Raw genomic sequence first — 16,797 nt, 5'->3', positions numbered from 1 at the left:
AAGTGGGTGCTCAATAAATGTTAGTTGGATGACTCTGAATTCACTTCATTCGTGCGTTCATTTCTTTGACATTTATGCAGTGCCTTCCAGGCACTTGTAGTAAGTACTGGAGACACCGAGATGAACAAGACAGGGACTCCACCTAGAGGTGAGAAGAGATATTCCCGGGCCTGACTGGGCTGCCCTCCCCTCGAAGAGGATTCCGATCAGGTGCCACTCCAGGATGGCGTCCAAGACTCGCCAGGCCGACAGGCCAGAGACAGAGGGTCAGCAGTGTATGTGTGTGTGTAGGGGGGTGGGGTGAGAAGAGAAAGGAGAACAGGGGCATGGGCAGACCTTCCTGGGTGTCAGCCAAGATGGCAGAAGAAGGGGTGGCTGTTCCCAGCCCCCCAACGCTGCTGTTGCCTGGAAAACGGGGTACCTGGAGGTTGTGGCTCTTTTCTCTCACAGAGTGGACCCAGGAGCACAGTCAGACACACACAGGGGAGAGAATGAAACTGAGGTTTATTCTGAATTTTTTCTTCCCCTTTGGATGCAAAGTGGGGGGGGGGGCAGTGGGGGCAGGGAGGCAGTCCCTTTGGCCTCTAGGGATATTACTGATTGCCGACCTTGTCTGTGTGAGCTTCGGGCTGCCAGGATGAGCCTCTGATCCATGGAAATGGTGACAAAGGCGCTGCAGCCCTCAGCCTGAGCCCAAACAGAGAGGCCAATCCAGTGTTTAGTTGGCCCTGTCCTCTCCAGGGATTAAAGAGCAGATGGCTGAGGACATTTCGATTCATCATAAAAGCAGTGAAGACTGAGGGTGGCGGGTCACTTGGGGGGCTCCGTCTCAAGCAGTGGCATGCAGACTCATGCATGTCAGTGTGCGGGCCAGTCCTGTGTGAGGAGCACAGGTGCCTGAATTTATTCCACCCTCTACAAACAGCTGAGAGCCACCATCTGACTCTTGTTCCCCAGGCCTCTCTGTGGGCCTTTCCCAGTTTTTCTTTCTCTCTTTGCAAGAACTGGGCCTATTGATGGAGCCCATGAAAGGGAAACCAACTGTAAGTCTCCGAAGATGCCCTTTCTTCTTGGTCCTGGCCTCATGCGTGCAGGCGGTAGGTACCCACCTCAGTTCCTTGGAGGGAGGTGCCCCAGGGACTGGTGGGAGGCGGAGGGGCTCACTGGGCTGCAGGCTGGGAGTGGCTGCAGGGCACTGGCACCCTCCCTGCTTCCGCCAGACCCCCGCTGAGCTCGCAGGAGCTGCGCAGGAACTGTCTTAACAAGGGGGAGGCTTGGAGCCCAAAGTGGGCACCTGGGCCCCCTGGCAGCCCTGCCTGCTCAGTGACCGTGGTGGAGGATGTGAGGACTGAGTTTCCATACTGGTCCAGCTCCTCATACTGCTCAGTCACAGTTCTCATGGCCCCATAGTGCTGGGAGCCACCAGGCCCAGTCTGTAGCTCTAGGACACTCTTTTGCCGCCCGCTGGACACGGGCTTGGCTGAGGCAGGGGCAGGCTTGGGCTGTGCCGAGCACTGGGTGATCTCCTTTTTCTCGACCTTGTCCTGAACACCTTTCTGGTAGGGCAGGGCCTGGCTCACATCCTGGGCCAGGTTTGTGCTTTTCACTGAGACATCTGGGCCGCCCCTGGGGCTGGGAGCCTCCGGAAGCTTCCTTGCGGCTGATTTAATGGAGATGAAGGTTGGAGAGGAGGGCGAATCTCTGCTAGAAGGCAAGACAGAAGGGAGGCCTGAATCTTCTCTCAATGTCTCCAGCCTGCTGGTGGAAGGGGCGGTTGAGACTGCTTGACCTCCGGCCTCTGTGTGATTTCTGACCTTGGCTTGACTCTGGATGTCAGTATCGCACGTAACCTCGGATTGGCTCTTGACTGCAGTTTGACCCCTGACCTCCTGGCCTGAGCAGTTGGGTCTGGCTCTGCTGCTGTCTATGACACTGACCTTGCAGGCACTGTGGTCATTTGAGGGTCCTTTGGAATGGCCCCTGGTGTTAGCCTCGGGCTGGAGGCTAGACATGGAGCTGAGGGCCTTTTGCACAGCTTCCTCAATGTCCAGCAGCCTGGCCAGGGTCTGTTCCTTTAGCCGAGCAACCTCTGTGCTGACCCTGGTCAGCTCCCCAAAGGCCTGCTCCACTGAGGCCTCGGGCTTACGGGGGGCAGCAGTAGCCCGAAGGGCCCCTTCCAGCCGGGGCACAGCCTCAAAGAGCCTCCTCAGTGCCCGCACGTCCACGCTGCTTGCGGCCTCCTTCTCCAGAGTTTGCACCTGGCTCAGGAGGCCCTGCAGCTCTTGCTGGCTTCCCTGCAGAATCTCAGGGCTCTCAGGTGCCCCTTGCTGGGAGCCTTCCATCGGCTTCACCTCTGGGGTGCTGGGGTCCTGCTGCAGTGAGGTAGGGTCACTGCTGACAGCTGAGAGCTTGAGGGGATCAGGGCTCTGGGCATTGTTACCCACAGCCTGACTCTTGGTTGGCCTCGGGGCCATGGTGTTGGGACCTTGTTGGGGGCTGGGCTGGCTCTGACCACTGGAACATCCAGCCAGAGGCACATGCTCCTGGCCTGTAGAGGTGGAGACCTTGGCCGGCCGAGGCATGGCTTTATCTGTCTCGCCTTGCTTGTATTCTCCTTGGGAGGAGCTGAGAGAGAGAGCTGAGGGCTTGGGCAGCCTCCGAGGAGGGGGGATCTGGCTTAGGTATGCAGGTTTGGGGGGCAGCTGGGGCTTCTTCCTTGGGGGCATGGTAGGGTCCAGTTTCGGGGCCTTTGTCTTTGACTCCCCAGAGGTGTTTTGGCCAGCAGGGCTGCTGTGGGAGTGGAGAAGGGGGTCTTGCAGTGGCGCGGAGGCCCGCCGGGTGGAGTCCTCATCATGGTGGGCTCGGGCTGGGAAGTCAGGTCCTGTCACAGCAGCTGGGAGAGGAGGAGGAGGAACAGAGGCATTATGGGGGTGCTGGCTGGCTCCTGCAGCCTGAGACCCGGAGGCCAGAGTGTGAGGGGCCAAAGAGGCAGCCTTCAGGGTGGTCTCTGCAGCGTGGAGGCCCCCTGGGCCGACTCCTGGCATGGCTTTCTCTGGAGGCCCCGGGGCCCTCTGTGCACAGCCCCTGGGCTCCTCCCGCCCTGGCCCAAGACTCGGACCTGGGCATCCATGGAATGGGCTGGAAGCCTGGGCCAACAGGGCCGTCTCCCTGCCCTGTGGTGGGTGTTCCGTCTCAGAGGGCTGAACACCTCCAGGTCGGTCAAAGGTCCTCACAGGATGAGCAGTGTAGATGCCGTCCTGAATGGTCACCCACCCCCCAGGCAGCCCTCCGGGGAGTACTTCTTCCCCACTGACCTTTCTGGGGGCTGCTGGGATCCTGGGGTCCCCTCCAGCCAGAGGCCTGGTGTTGCTTTGAGTGGTCCCAGCAGCCGTGGCTGGGGCTTGCAGAAGACCGTCCTGGAAGGGTATGGAGGTAGCTCTGTGGGCAAGGCCCTGCTTGTGCTTGTTCAGAACCTGCTGGTGCAGGCTCTGGGCCTCCGCTGTGGCCGTCCGAAGACTCTGCATGGTGGCCTGGAGGCCGGTCGCCCCGGGCCCTGGGGGTGTGGTCGTGGCTCCTTCTGACTGTCCCAAAGCTTCCATCCCTTTTTGCCCAGTGCCACTGTCTTCTTGCTTTTCTTTGCCAACCGGAGGGACTGCCTTTTCGGTGGTCCATGGCGGGCAGGGAGTGGCTCCTGGGCCTCTCAGATGCCCCATCCCCATGCTGGGGTCCAGTGGGGGAACATGAATGATGTTCTCAGTTTGGGGCGGCCTCTGGGCCTCCTCTCTGGCTGGCATGGGACTTGGGTCAGCCGGTGGCTCCCACCGCAGGCTGTGCAGGCCACTCAGGTCTCCTTTGTCTATGCAGCTGGCCAGCAGCTGCACACTGCCCCTCTCGGGGGCCCTGCTGGGTAGCCAGGGCTGCAGGGAGTAGGCGGTCAGTGAGATTAGGCCCTGCTCTGTCTCCTGCATCACCAGCCCAGTCCTCGCCACTGAGGTGCCCAAGCCACAAGCTAGCAACTGCTGGAACTCTAGGTCCAGATCTTCGACGTTCCTACTGCTACCTGGAGCTGGAAGCCTCAGTGGCTTGAACCGGAGCTGGCCCGCTGGGTCCTCCTGAACCAGCAGCCCCTCCTGGTCCACGCCCGGCCGTTGCAGCACTTGGCGGACAATCCTGGGAAGCTCGCCAAACACCAGCTCCTCCTTCCGTATGTGGGGGGCCCCCTGCCCTGGGCCTGGGAGCACGTACTTGGCAAGGCAGAGCTCCCCTGGCCCTCGGGCCTCCATGAGGATGCCTCCATGGTGCAGGATGCCGGGCGTGGCATGCAGAGAGCGCAAGGTCGCCTCAGCTGCCGTCTCTTGCCTCTCAAGCACCCTGCTGGACCGGCCCACGGACTGCTCTTCCTGCAGGTCACCTCCTTGGATGCTCTCAGCTGCCAGGGAGCCCATGGGGCAATTCTCAAAGAGCCAGGTGAACTTGTTCACAGAGCCCACAGGGATGAGCTCAGGGATTGACTTTGATCCCTGGTCTTCCCTCTTGCCTGCCTCCAGAGCCTGGAAAAGCTCCTTCTGACGAGATACCTGCCCCGAAGGGATCTCCACTCGGCTGCAGTATCGCACGGGCCCTCTCCCACAGGGACGGCCAGACGCCTGCAGAGGCTCAGTCTCAAAGACGTGTCTGTCTGTCTGTCCTTCTCCAGTCTGGACCTGGCTAACCTGCAGGTGTTGCTCCCTGGAGCCTGCTGGCCTGTCCAGGGACTGGGGCACAAACATCCAAGTGCAGGACCGTGCCTCAGCCTTCATTGTGGGGTCCGTGACCTCTGACCCCTGCTTCTCGGCCAACTCACTCATGGGGCATGTCTCGAACAACCACCGGATGGTCTGCACGTCACCCTTGGCGGGTGCCTCTGGCTGGAGGTCTGCTTGACACTTTCCTTCTTCTTCCTGTCGTTCCTGCCGCTCCCGCTGGTGGATTACTTCCAGGGGCTGGGTCTCAAAGAGCCACCGGGCGGTGCCCACGTCTCCAGCCACCACTTCTTGCCGGGTGATGCCCCGAACCACGTCAACAGTACTGGGATTTCGGCCCAGCTGGTCTAGGGGCAGTGTCTCAAACATCCACCTGTAGCCCTGCACGTCACCTCCGACTACTTGCTCTCTGCTGACAGAGGTCAGGGCGTGGAGATGGCCTTTGCCATCCTGCATGGCATACACTGGGGACCCTATGTCCTGAGACTGCCCAGCAGAATCCGTTCCTTCTACTTTGCTCACACTCCTGGGGGTGGAAGACTCACCCTGGCCAATGCTGTCCAGGGGAAGGGTCTCAAAAAGGTTCTTGAAGGTCTTCACATCCCCCTTCACCCCGTCCTTCTGGGGGACACTTGGAGAGAGGGACAGTGCTGAGGAACCATCACCCTCCCGGGCACCCACCCGCTGCAGGTGACCCACTTGGATCTTGTCTCTGGGAGTGTCCAGGGGCTTCATCTCAAATAGCCACAGGGTGGATTGGACGTCCCCAGGGACCACTTCCTCTTTGGGCGGGGCCTCTGCCCCAGCCTCCTCTTCCCCTTTTAGAGTGTCTAGCGCTCGTGTCTCAAACAGATGCCGCTGCTGCTGAACGTCTGGACCGGGAGGGATAAGGTCTGGGGATGGCTGGAAGTCCTTCTCGTCCACCAGGATCTCCCGGATGGCATCCAGGGGCTGTGTCTCAAAGATCCAGCGAGTTGCACTGACATCAGGCCGGGTCCCCTCCTCCAGGGAGATCCCCCGGATCACCCGCACCTGACTGGGGTCCCGGTTGATGGCATCCAGAGGTTGGGTCTCAAAGAGCCAACGAGCTGACCTCACCGCGTTGCTCTGGATCTCCTCCCGGTATGCGGCCTTGACCTCATGGATGGTGCCTTCTGCATCCTGGATGGCACACAGTGGCTCCGTTTGGAACAGCTTCACTGTCTTCTTCACATCACCCTTCAGCTCCTGGATCTCTGAGCGCAGCTCCAAGGGACTCTGCTCCTGGAGGGAGGGGCGGGAGCCCAGGCGGTCCAGCGGCCGAGTTTCAAAGAGCAGCCTGGTACCCTGCACATCTCCGCTGGCTGCAGGCTCCCTCACCGTGGCCTCCGGGGCCTCGGCCTCACCCTCACCCTCACCCGTCAGCGCATCCAGTGGCTTTGTCTCAAACAGCCGGCGGGCTGCACGGACATCCCCTCCAGATGGCCGAGGTCTGGCTGGCTCCTGGTCTGTGCTGTTGTCAAAAGAGCCTTCCTCAAACTTGCGGGAAGTGGCCTGGACGTCACCGCTGGGCACGGGCTCCTTGGCAGCTGGCTTCTCATGGTCCCCGATGGCATCCAGCCGCCAGTTCTCGAAGATCCAGCGCATGCACTGGACGTCGCCCTCGGTGGGCTCCTCAGAACCCAGGACCTCAGCCAGGTCTTCAGCCACAGCCTCGGCCAGGTTCTTGCGGAGCTCAGGGTGGATGTGCCTGTAGAGGCGGCGGAGCTCGTTCGCTTGCCGCTGCTGGTGGAACTTGGAGAAGGACTCCTTGGGTGGTGGCAGCGGCAGACCGTCCAGGACTGGTGGTGGAGGGAGGGGCAGGTCCTCTGCCGTGGACATCGGGATGGTTGGCGTGGGGGCCACCTGCATCTGGGCGTTGGACATCCTTCTGGAGAGAAGGGCAGAGGTGAGAATGGGCTGAGGGCCTTCGGTGGGAGGGGGCTGGTTGCTGGAGGAAATGGGAGGGAGCAGGGTGCAGGGACAGAGTAGGGCCACGGTGACATGCCCTCTCCAGGGAGACTGCACGTGGGTCTCACTCTGCCACCTGCGTGCTCGGTGTGTGACAGATCTTAAACTTGGGGCATATGGAACCATCCACTGAGGTGAGTCCCGGCTTCCCCAGAATCACCTGAGCAAGTAGGGCTCTGCTGGCCAGGAAGCTTTGTCCTTCAGCCCCACAAGGGATTCTCAGACCTCCAGCAGGCAAACTGGACGTGCCTCATCCTCACCTTCCTTTACCAAATCACCTTCCTTTACCAAAGTCAGCATTCCCTGGCGGAGTCCCAGATGAGTGGACTGAGGGATTCCTGACTTTTACGCATCTCAGCCAGGGAGAAGGCCTGTGACTGGGGACTATTTCCCAAGGAGAAGAAATTCCCCTTTGTAACACCAGAGGGCGCACTTGCCACTGTCACTGGGCTTTTTGCCCAACCTCTCTACCTATGCTCTCAACTCACTCTCCAACCTTTCCCAGACCCACAGTCCAGGCTACAGCGGAGGCAGTAGAGGCTCTCCAGGTTTCTCATGGTTAGCAGAGCCAGATCCTGAATCTCAGGTAGGGGTTTCTGTGTTATACCCCAAGACCCAGAGGTGTGAGCTAGGGGAATCTTAAGGGTCTTCTAGCGCAATGACTTGTAATTAAAGATGAGGGAACTGAGGCCCTGCAGGGTCAGAGCTTGGTGAATGAATGGGAGGCAGTGCTGGGCTGGGGCTCCTAGACCCTATTTGAAGCCTGGATCCCAAGAAATAAGAGGGTGGGGGCTGAAACTTTCTTAACAGTTCCCCAGCAGGCACCCCGAGGAGAGGGAGGGGGGCCCCGGCAGAGACAGCCCATCCCCTTGCTCCGGGAGACTTGGTCCCAACTGCATGCGACAGGCCCGAATCTGGCTCCAGGGTCCTCTCCTTTCTCTGTCTTCCTATCAATCAGTTTCCACCAAGGTGTTGCCCACCCCCCAGCTCACCCTTGCCCCCTCCATGGTCTCCCACCTCTCAAGCCCTTCTCTGGTCTCTGTCCCCTGTATCTTATCTGGCTTGTGACAGGTGTACAAACAGTCCCCGGAGGCCAGGAGGGGAAGAATGAGAAGCATGTGCCCCCACCCGCTGCCCCTGACCCACTGCTCTGCTCCACACGGGGCGCTAAATATAGCCCAGGTCCTGGCCTCAGCACAGCAGTCCTGGGCTCCAAGGGGGGCTCGGCTCCGCCAGGGACCCTGGGTGCCTTGGCCCATCTCTTCTCCTTCTCCTCCCTGGGATCCCGGGCCCTGCCCCTGGTCTTCAGGGTGACCGGTACTGGGGCCTGGAACCCTTCAGCGGTCAAAGGGGCGTGGGGCTGAGGGGAGGTGCAGGGACAGTGGCAGCAGGTGGGGGCAGGGCGTCCTCCTGCTTGCCCCACCCCCACCCCAGCTTGTCCACCGAAGCCGTCAGGACCCCGAGGACTGTGAACTCTGCCACCTGCCACCTGAGTCTCAGCACACACTCTGGGGGGGTTCCTTTAGTCCCCAAGTTCTAATGAGGACCCCTGCCAAAGGCAAACCCTGCCTGTCCCCACCTCCTCCCCATTGTGTCACAACCAGTGTGGCCTGAGCAGATGGCATGTGCAAGGCCACTAACTCCACCCTGCCGCCACCCCCAGGAATCTGCAGAATCCCTGCTATGGTCACATACTGTTAGACTCACAGAGTCCAAGGGTGTCAGACCCAACGACCCTCAGAGGTCACTGTTCAGATGGGGCAACTGAGGCCCAAAGAGAGGAAAGGAGCTATCCCCAGGGGCTCCAGAGAGCAGCAGCAAGGCCTGAAACAGGTTTCCCAGCCCCTGGTTCTCCCATGCCTGCCCCCACCTGACCTGAGACTCCCAGAGCTGAAGTTTCTAGAAGGCGGGGACAGGGTTGGGGGGAGGGCAGAATTCAGGACTGGGGCCAGACTTAGGGTGGGGGCCTGAGTCCCTCGAGGCATCCCAGAGCTTGGCCTCCAGGGCTAGCCACCCCCTCGGGGCGACCCCCCCCAGCCTGCCCCTCCTTGGCCCAGCCCCCCTGCAGCCTCTACACCTGGGCGGATGCAGACCTTGTCTGCCCACCTTGCACCCCCAAGACCTGCCCCCAGGGCTCTCCCCACTGGGTGGGATGATGGCTCAAGCCAGCCCTAGGGACATTCCTGCGCCGGACATGTCCGGATTTTCATGCCCAATCGCAGAGCTCGTCCTCGCAGTGCAGAGTCAGCCCTGCTTCCCACCCTCCGCCCGTGTGTCTTCCCAGGTCTCCTCTCCTTTCCTCCAGACACTGGGCCTTCCTGGGAGGAAGCCCTGAGGTTTGGGGAGCTCTATTCCTGTTTTAAATATTGCAACTCCAGGCCACCTCCTCCTGAATGCCTTTCTGGATTTTTTTCAGACTGGCAAGTACTTGTCCCTTCTTCGGGCCTCAGGCCTGTGACCGCCAGTCTGAGAGCTCCTATGGGGCTCATGCTAAATCCCCCTTAACTTCCTTGTGGGATCATTTTATATCAGAGACCCCTCCGCTCACCTGCATGGCCCCCAACCTCCTTCTGCCCCCTCACGCATGCTCTCCTGAGAGCCACTGGAGTGTGTCCAGAGAGGACCCCAGCCTGGCCAGCCAGCCTGCGGGGGAAAGGCACTCACCTGATGCCCTGCTTGGCTGGTGCGATGCTTGGGGTCTGTGGCAGGTGTGGCCTAAGTGTCTGTGGCTCCTCCTGAGCTCCTTGATCGGGGTGGGGTCTACTCTGCTGGTTCCGTGAGATGCCCTCTCGCTGCCCTGGTACCAGGTCTCTGTCCCCTGCCAGCCCCAGCAGCTGCCTTTATCTTGCTGGCTAGGGGGTGGGCCCGGGTGGGGGCGGGCGGGAGAGGCTAAGTTCAGAGTATGAAGTGGTTCGGTTATTTTTAGGGCTTGTGGAAGTCACTCTTCCATCCTGGGGAATCAGTTACATGTCCTCTCTGCTGGGGAGGGGAGGCGGAGCGAGGGGAAGGCTTCATTCACCTGAGTCTGATCTGAGGATGGGGCTCTGTGACTCAGCCGCTCAGCCACTCAGCCATGGTGTGGGGTACTGGTGTCCCGGGCTATTTTGAGGAAGTGAATAAGGAGGGGCATCTGACACCTGGACAGCCCTGCCCCCCCCCGTCCTGGGAGCCCCCCCCCCTACTCTGGACTGATGAGTGTGTGTCCATTGTGCCCGGAGGCTGGAGCTCCCCGCTCCCCTGCCCGCCTCGGCCCGGGCCCTCGCTCCCTGTGACATAAGGCTCGGTTCTCCTCCTCCCCCACCCCCTCGGCACTGAAGATTGTCCCCTCTGTCCGTTCCCCGGCTTGCCCACAGCTCAGTCTACAGGTCTGAATTTGCCAGCCATAGCTCTTCGCTAGGTCCCAGATTTAGCAAAGAATTCCACAGAGTGGCTCCGCGGTTTTCACAGCAGATTCTCCGGGTCCTTGTTTACTTTTGGGCTCTTCCCTCTGACTCAGGGCCCAGATTTTCTGGGAATGGAGGGGAGGGGAAGGGAGGAGTGGTAGGCAGGGAGCTGACTGTGGGGTTATTTCTGACCCTGGAGTCATCAGCTCTCAGTCACAGAAGGACGGGGGTGGAGTGGGTCACCCCTGCCCCGCCTTTGCTGCCCCAAGCCTGTGGGGCTTAGGCGAGATTCCTGGGCATTGAGGCAGGAAGGGGCTCGTGTGGTGAGGGGCAACAGGGGCCACCGAGAACACATGTGGAGGCAGCCCGTGGCCCAGGCTGCATGTCTAAGGCAGCGCAGGTGCCCGCTGCTACCTGGCAGGACAGGGCTTTCCTTCTAACATCTTCAATGTCCTCTGGTTCCAGGGTGTGACACCAGGCACTGTTCACTTTTTCCGCTGAGTCGGCCTCCGCCCCGCAGCAGCGCTGGCCTGCGGTGGGGACAGGGGCATCCGGGAAACCCTCTCCCTGGTCTCCTGCTCCTTCTTGTTTCCCCTGCCTTTTCCCACCTTCCTGCCGGCTCCCCAGGCTGCCGGCTCTGTGCGGCAAGGCCAGGAGGGGAGGGGCTTCGGGGTCTCTGGAGGCTATGCCCTGGCGATGCCCGAGGTGCCGACCTGCTCCGGTTTTGAGAATTGAATACGTTAAGACATGAAAAGATTTTATGAGTGTGCCTAGCACGTAGGCTATAGAAGTGCCTGCTGTTACTACAGAGGTAAGAAAAGAAAGTGGGCGCTTGAAATCTCAGGGGCCACTCTGTAAGGTACACGATGGTGTAACCACTTTGCTGTACGTCTGAAACTAATACAGAGTGATATTGAATGTGAGCTGCAATTGAAAGGTAATTTTAAAAAGAATAACAGCAGGTGGAGCCCACTTTGGTATTTACCTCAAGAGTGATAACTCAGAGTAGAAATTTCTCAGACCTGAATACTAATCAAGCAGCTTTTTGTGACAACCAGGTTTCTTTTTCTCTAATACAACGGTGCTGTCTGGCACAGTCCCCACTAGCCACATGTGACTATTTAAATTTAAATAGGTTAAAATAAAATAAAATTTAACATTCAGTTCCTCCCTCACACTAGCTCCATTTGAAGTGCTCCACAGTGACCTGTACCTAGTAACTCTCGTATTGGGCAGTGTACAATGTTCCTGGCCTTGTGGAAAGTTCAATTGGATAGTACTATTTTAGACACTAAAAGTCTCAGAACAGATGGCATTTCCCTTTTCACCTTGGCTGTTAGGAAGCTCTGAGCCAAATTTTTAGTCTTCTAGCAAGCAGACTTTGTGGCCTGTGGCCTGCATAATGAGGGTGACCAGCTGTTCCTGTTGGCTGTCTCAGGTTTCCCAGAACAAGGGACTTTCAGTTTTAGAACTGGGGAAGTCCTGCGACACCCAGGAGGGGTTGGTCTCCCTGTGTACAATGACCATCATCAAGGAGTCAGTTAAACAAGGCCGTGACAGCAGGAAGCCGGGCATTACTGCTCGGAGTCTCTTTGGTGGAGATACTGTGCATCTATCCCTGCAAATCCCCTTAGATTACTGCGGGAACTAGGAATAAATAAATACTTAAGGTTGAATGGCTGTGCCGATCACAAAACAGAGGGGACTTGGGTGATGGGGGGAGAGGGAAGGTTTCCCAGAAATCACAGTCCCTCCTTCTGGCCTGCTTCTCTGTCCCGGGGCCTTCCCCTGCAAGCCCCTCCCTCCAAGGGGGGCTCCACCGAAGTTGGGGGTTGGGCAGAGGTTCATGCCTATGTCTCCTCGTAGAGCTGGCCCTTGAGGGTGGAGCTCAGAGGGAGTAGCTGGCAGCAGACTCATCTGAAGTTTTAGGAACAGCAGAGTCCAGGAATGGTTAAGAACAGACTACCAGAGCTTGAATCTTAACCTGTGAGACCTGCCAGCTGTGTGAGCTTGGCAAGTTACTTACTCTCTCTGTTTCTCAATCTCCTCCTCTGTAACATGGAGAGAACAATTATGCATATCTCGAAGGCTGCTATGAGGAATATACATTTATCACACACACACACAACACTGAGAATAGCGCCTGCCACCCTAAATGAGCGAGGCTAGTGTTTCCCTGGATCCTGGCCACCCCCAGTGTCTCCGAGTCCTAGATCCCAGCGTGTCCTCTGGGTTCGAAGAGGAGTGCCTGTCAGGGCAGTGGCTCGCAGTCCTGGCTTTCCTCCAGCCCCGAAGCAGACACTGGTGCCAAGGGACAGCTCTGGGCACTGTGGCTGGATCTCTTCCAGGCCTGCAGGCGACAGGCCTACTCAGCCTCTTGAGAAAAATCATCTGAACTCAGGGAAGGGATTTTCTGCTCTGGGTCAGCTCACAGGGTGGACAGATGTGCGGGGAGAGCTCCGCCCTCCTGCCAGGGAGTGTTGTGACTATTGCAGGAGATGCAGCAGCTGGGAGTTTGTGAGTGTGGGATCTGGATCAAACCGCCAGCCTAGCTTCCTCGTTACCGTATTTTGCTGTGTCTAACGCTCACTTCCACATTTCTGGCCCAAACTTTCAAGGGAAAAAAAAATCTCTCATTTTAATTTTTCAATTCAGTTGTTTTTTTATTTATATTTAGATTCTTGCTTTTTGTATTATAAAGGAATCCTAGCATTTATTTTTGAACATATGATGGTACAAACAATTACAAAACACAAGAACAGATACAAGGCATTTCAGGTACTACCCATGTATAATGCGCACCCTTATTTTTCCCTCACCAATTTGGGCGAAAGTGCGCCTTATATACGGCAAAATACGGTATTTGACCTCTGAGAGTCCTTCAGCTCTCTGTCCCCCAGTGTCTTAGTTTGAGATATGCCAGTAGCAGAGTTGAGACTGAGGGGAACCTTTGGGTGCGGGCGATTTGCCTGGTGGGGGAGGAGGTGGTGTGAGCGGGGAGAAGTGAGTTGGGGGAGGGCGGGCAGCAGATCACTTCTGTGGGCATCTGGGGCTTCCTCCCTCAGGGGCCCCTCTGGAGGCTGCTGTAGAACGGGCCTCACCGGCAGTGAGGAAGCTGGGGCCCTTTCCCGCCAATCCTCACCCCCATCGGTTGAGGCCCTCTTCCCTGGAAGCGCTAACGCCCCCGTACTTCCCAGGCCAGTGTTTGAGGTGCGAGGAAGCAGCGGACTCGCAGGGACTGTCCCTTGGAGCTGTGGGGGCCCCGGGAAGGGGTGAGAGGGTCTGGGGAGCACTAGCAGGATTTGCTACTGTCGAGTCTCCCATCTGTGAGATGTTCATAAGCCTGTGTCGTGTGGTTGCTTTGAAGATTTAGACATGCTTTCCGGGTGTTCTTTAAATAAGAGTATCTAGGTGGGCTGGGCCCAATCAGGTGAGCCCTTGACCGGTGGAGTTCCCTCCAGCTCGTGGCAGAAGAGGACATGGGGGAGGCGGGGGGTCAAGGGGGAAGTGGAGGCCTAAGGGGGATTTGATGTCCCATCACTGATGAGGAATGTAGGTGCCTTAAGCACCTGAGAGAGGCCCTAGGCTGACAGCTAGCAAGGAGGTAGGGATCTCAGTCTTACCACTTAGGGAACTGACTTCTGTCACCAGCCCAAAAGAACGTGCGTTTCCAAGTGAGGACTCAGCCTAGTTTCTGCCTTTCGATGCCTTGAGCAGGGAGCCCAGCCCTGCCATGCTGGGCTTCTGACCTTCTGAACTGTGGGCTAGTCCACGGGCGTTGTTCAGGTCGCTAAGTTTGTGGTATTTCGCTACACGAGCAATAGAGAACTAATATAGAATGGCATCCAGGACGGTCAGGGGAGGGCGGGAGGCCGTGCGGCCGTGCCAGCCCACTTGTGACAGTCATCTAGTCAGCCCAGAGCTTGGCCCGAGCATTTTCTACCAAGTGGCCGACGGGGGTGCTAGGCAGCAAGGCTCAGTAACCCCAGGTCACCCCCAAGGAGCCTCAGAGCATCTCAGAATCGAGAAAGCCTAGGTAGGGAAAGTCGGAGCAGGAAGCACCCAGTCCTTCCTTCTTCCCATCTCACCCTTGGGGAAACTGAGGCGTGCAGCAGTGCCCAGGTGCTGTGGAGCAGTGAAAGGAGCTGGTTCCAGGCAGTCCTCTTTGGGACCCTAGTGCCACCACTTCCCAGCTCTACAACCTTGGACAAGTTGGGTCAGCTCTCTGAGCCTCGGTCTCCCTGTCTGTACAGTGGGGATGACGGCTTTGGCCAGGGACAGGTGAGGGAAGGGTGTTCTGGGCAGAGGGAAGAGAGCGGGAGAAGGCACGGCCGTGGGGATGGTGTGACGCGTGGGGTGTGACCGAGTGCAGGGTGCAGGGGCAGAGGGCGGAGAGACAGCTCGAGCGGTGGGCAGGGGCCTTGTTGTGAACGCAGGGAAAGGAGTTTGGGCCCCACCCTGAAGGGTTTTGATGGGGCACTCGGGGTGGCGGCAGCACAGGTTCTGAATGAGGAGGCCTGCGGTGGTGGCAGAGAGGAGGGGACCAGGGGCTGAGTCTAACGCAGTGGAGAAGAGGCAAAGCCTCGAAGTGCTCCAAGATGCTTGCCTGCCTGGGACTCTGTCTGAGGCGGTGACAGAGAACTACGTAGTGCACGTGGAGGTAAGGAGAGGGAGCCTTCAGGGGACCCCAGCTGTCTGGCATGGGGACTTATTTGGTCCCCATGAGCTTTAGGAGGAGAGTGAGGGAAAGGACAGGGAGGCTGGCAGAGGGCGGAGGTGAGCGTGCGGTGCCAGGGCCTCCCAGGTAGTCGGTCTTCAGGATGGTCAGACCCAGAGCCGGGAGAGAAGACTGGGCTGGTGACAGAGACCTGGTGGCCCGTTTGTGTGCCGCTGGGAATCAGGTTTGGAAGGGAGGCGATCTCCCAGGGGACTGTGAAGCAGGCTCAGGGACAGACCTGAGGGAGGCAGGGGAAAAACCAGGGTGGAGTTAGTTATGGAAGATGCTGGGGGAAGGGCATTTTGTGAGGAAGGAAGAGAGTGACAACGTCCAGGGCTACACAGTGGGAGATGAGGAGTGGGAGGGGCTGCGGGTCAGTAAGGGTGCCCTTGGGGACTTTGACCAGAGCAGCCCCAATGAGGTGCAGGAAGCAAGGCCAGCCGGTAGAGGGCTCACGAGGGCTTGGGGTGAGCCTGTGGGGACACTGGGGAGGGAAGGTGCGGGAAATCCCTCCTCTAATCCTCACAGCCCTCGTGGTCTAATGGGAGTCAGTATAGGAGTCAGGGTTGTTGTTAAAAACCAAATCAATTGTTCACCAGAAGAGCGCCCCGTGCACGGCCAGCGGCGGCGGGCAGGTGCACAGTTAGTTCCCAAGGCAGGACGAAAATGGTGTTGGAAGTGGCTGGCAATGCCCCCCAGTGCCCACAAGGTGGCAGCACCTCCTCAAGTGACACTTCACCTCGTTGGCTCAAGCACGTTTCACCATTCCAAGTGATTATTGTTTATTCTATTTTTTTTTAAATATGGAACGCTTCACGAATTTGCGTGTCATCCTTGCGCAAATGTTTATTCTAAAAGAATTATTTGCACAGCTACCATGGGTTGGGCTCTGGGCTAAACACTAAAGACTATGGAAGCCTACTTTTTGGTTAAAGAAGCAGATAACATAAATGAGTGAATTATCTTCACAACTGCCAATAAACCCTCTAAACTCCAAAGCTTTGTATTCTTCAAGGTACAGGAGAAACTTTCTAGAAAATGTGACCTATTGTCCCTTGTTCCATGAAGAGCAGAACTCAGGTTCTGGTACCGGGTCCTCCACTAAGTGCTGTATCTGCTTATTCACAGAACAGATTGGACCTATTTTCCAAGGATGGCCATCCCATCTGTACTACTTGTAGCGTGACTTTGACATTTCTCCAACTGAAAGAAAGGAGGCTGCGTGCCATCCCTGTGAACCCAGGCAGGCTGAACTGTGACTACAGTGAAGGACAATTATGACTTCTGAGACTGGGCCATAAAAGGCAATACAGCTTCCCCTGGATTCTTTAGGGACATTGGAACGCGGTGATCAGGCGATGAGGAAGCCCAGGCAGCCTGAGGAGATTATGTGGGGAGGCACCGAGACCCCCAGCCCCCAACGCTTTGCCAGCAGGACCAGAAGTCGCCTTGGAGGCAGGTTTTCCAGCGCCAGCTGCTGCCACTCTGAGCAGAAATGAGCTGTCCCTGATTGCAAAATTATGAGCAAAATAAGCCATTATTATAGTTTAAGCCACTTAAATTTTGTGGTGGTTCGTCAGGCAGCACCAGATAGGTAACATCTATGAGGACCCACTCTCTGCTCGGCTCTTTGCTCAGAGTAGGGGGTGGGGAGCAAACAGGACAGACTCCGTCTGTGCTCTCAGGGACCTTACTGTCCAGCTGGGAAAACGGACTGTGGTCAAAGGACAGTCATTCACTGGCTAAGCTAAACGAAGTTGTGGCAAGGTTCCTTGGCTCCCCATGCCATACCTTTTCCCCTGTTAACAGCACATGGCAGTTAATGATGCACAGGAAGCGGGGAGAGGTCCGGGAGCAGCCCTGGGGAATATAGGCCTGTGGGTGTCCCCATGTGCCATCTCCAGAGCCCCACCCTTGCCCAGGCCACCACTTCTCGTCCCTCACTGTTACATCACACCCCAGCTCT

At 57.9% G+C, this 16,797-nt stretch overlaps 1 protein-coding gene across 2 annotated transcripts; it reads right to left on the bottom strand.

Annotated features, from left to right (window-relative positions):
* Positions 1-291: 291 nt before the first annotated feature.
* XIRP1 (xin actin binding repeat containing 1) lies at positions 292-9,545 on the bottom strand. 2 transcript variants are annotated; one of them, XM_054595048.1, is made up of 3 exons: positions 9,396-9,545; positions 3,315-6,651; positions 2,826-2,893 (listed from the first exon to the last, which is right to left on the bottom strand). In XM_054595048.1, the coding sequence occupies exons 2-3, from the start codon at positions 6,645-6,647 to the stop codon at positions 2,885-2,887; spliced, it is 3,342 nt and encodes a 1,113-aa protein (XP_054451023.1). In that variant the 5' UTR covers positions 6,648-6,651; positions 9,396-9,545; the 3' UTR covers positions 2,826-2,884. The 2 variants fall into 2 exon arrangements, with proteins under 2 accessions (XP_054451022.1, XP_054451023.1); XM_054595047.1 differs by having other exon boundaries at positions 292-6,651.
* Between the last annotated feature and the right edge of the window lie 7,252 nt (positions 9,546-16,797).

This window comes from Pteronotus mesoamericanus, unplaced genomic scaffold, assembly GCF_021234165.1.
Source record: "Pteronotus mesoamericanus isolate MK-2021 breed Mesoamerican mustached bat unplaced genomic scaffold, CSHL_Meso_final scaffold_54, whole genome shotgun sequence".
Lineage (NCBI taxonomy): Eukaryota > Metazoa > Chordata > Mammalia > Chiroptera > Mormoopidae > Pteronotus > Pteronotus mesoamericanus.
This window is presented reverse-complemented; position numbering and strand designations above follow the sequence as displayed.

Bases quoted from the DNA above. Each gene is read 5' to 3' on its own strand.
- XIRP1 (XM_054595047.1), bottom strand. From the start codon at position 6,647: ATGTCCAACGCCCAGATGCAGGTGGCCCCCACGCCAACCATCCCGATG.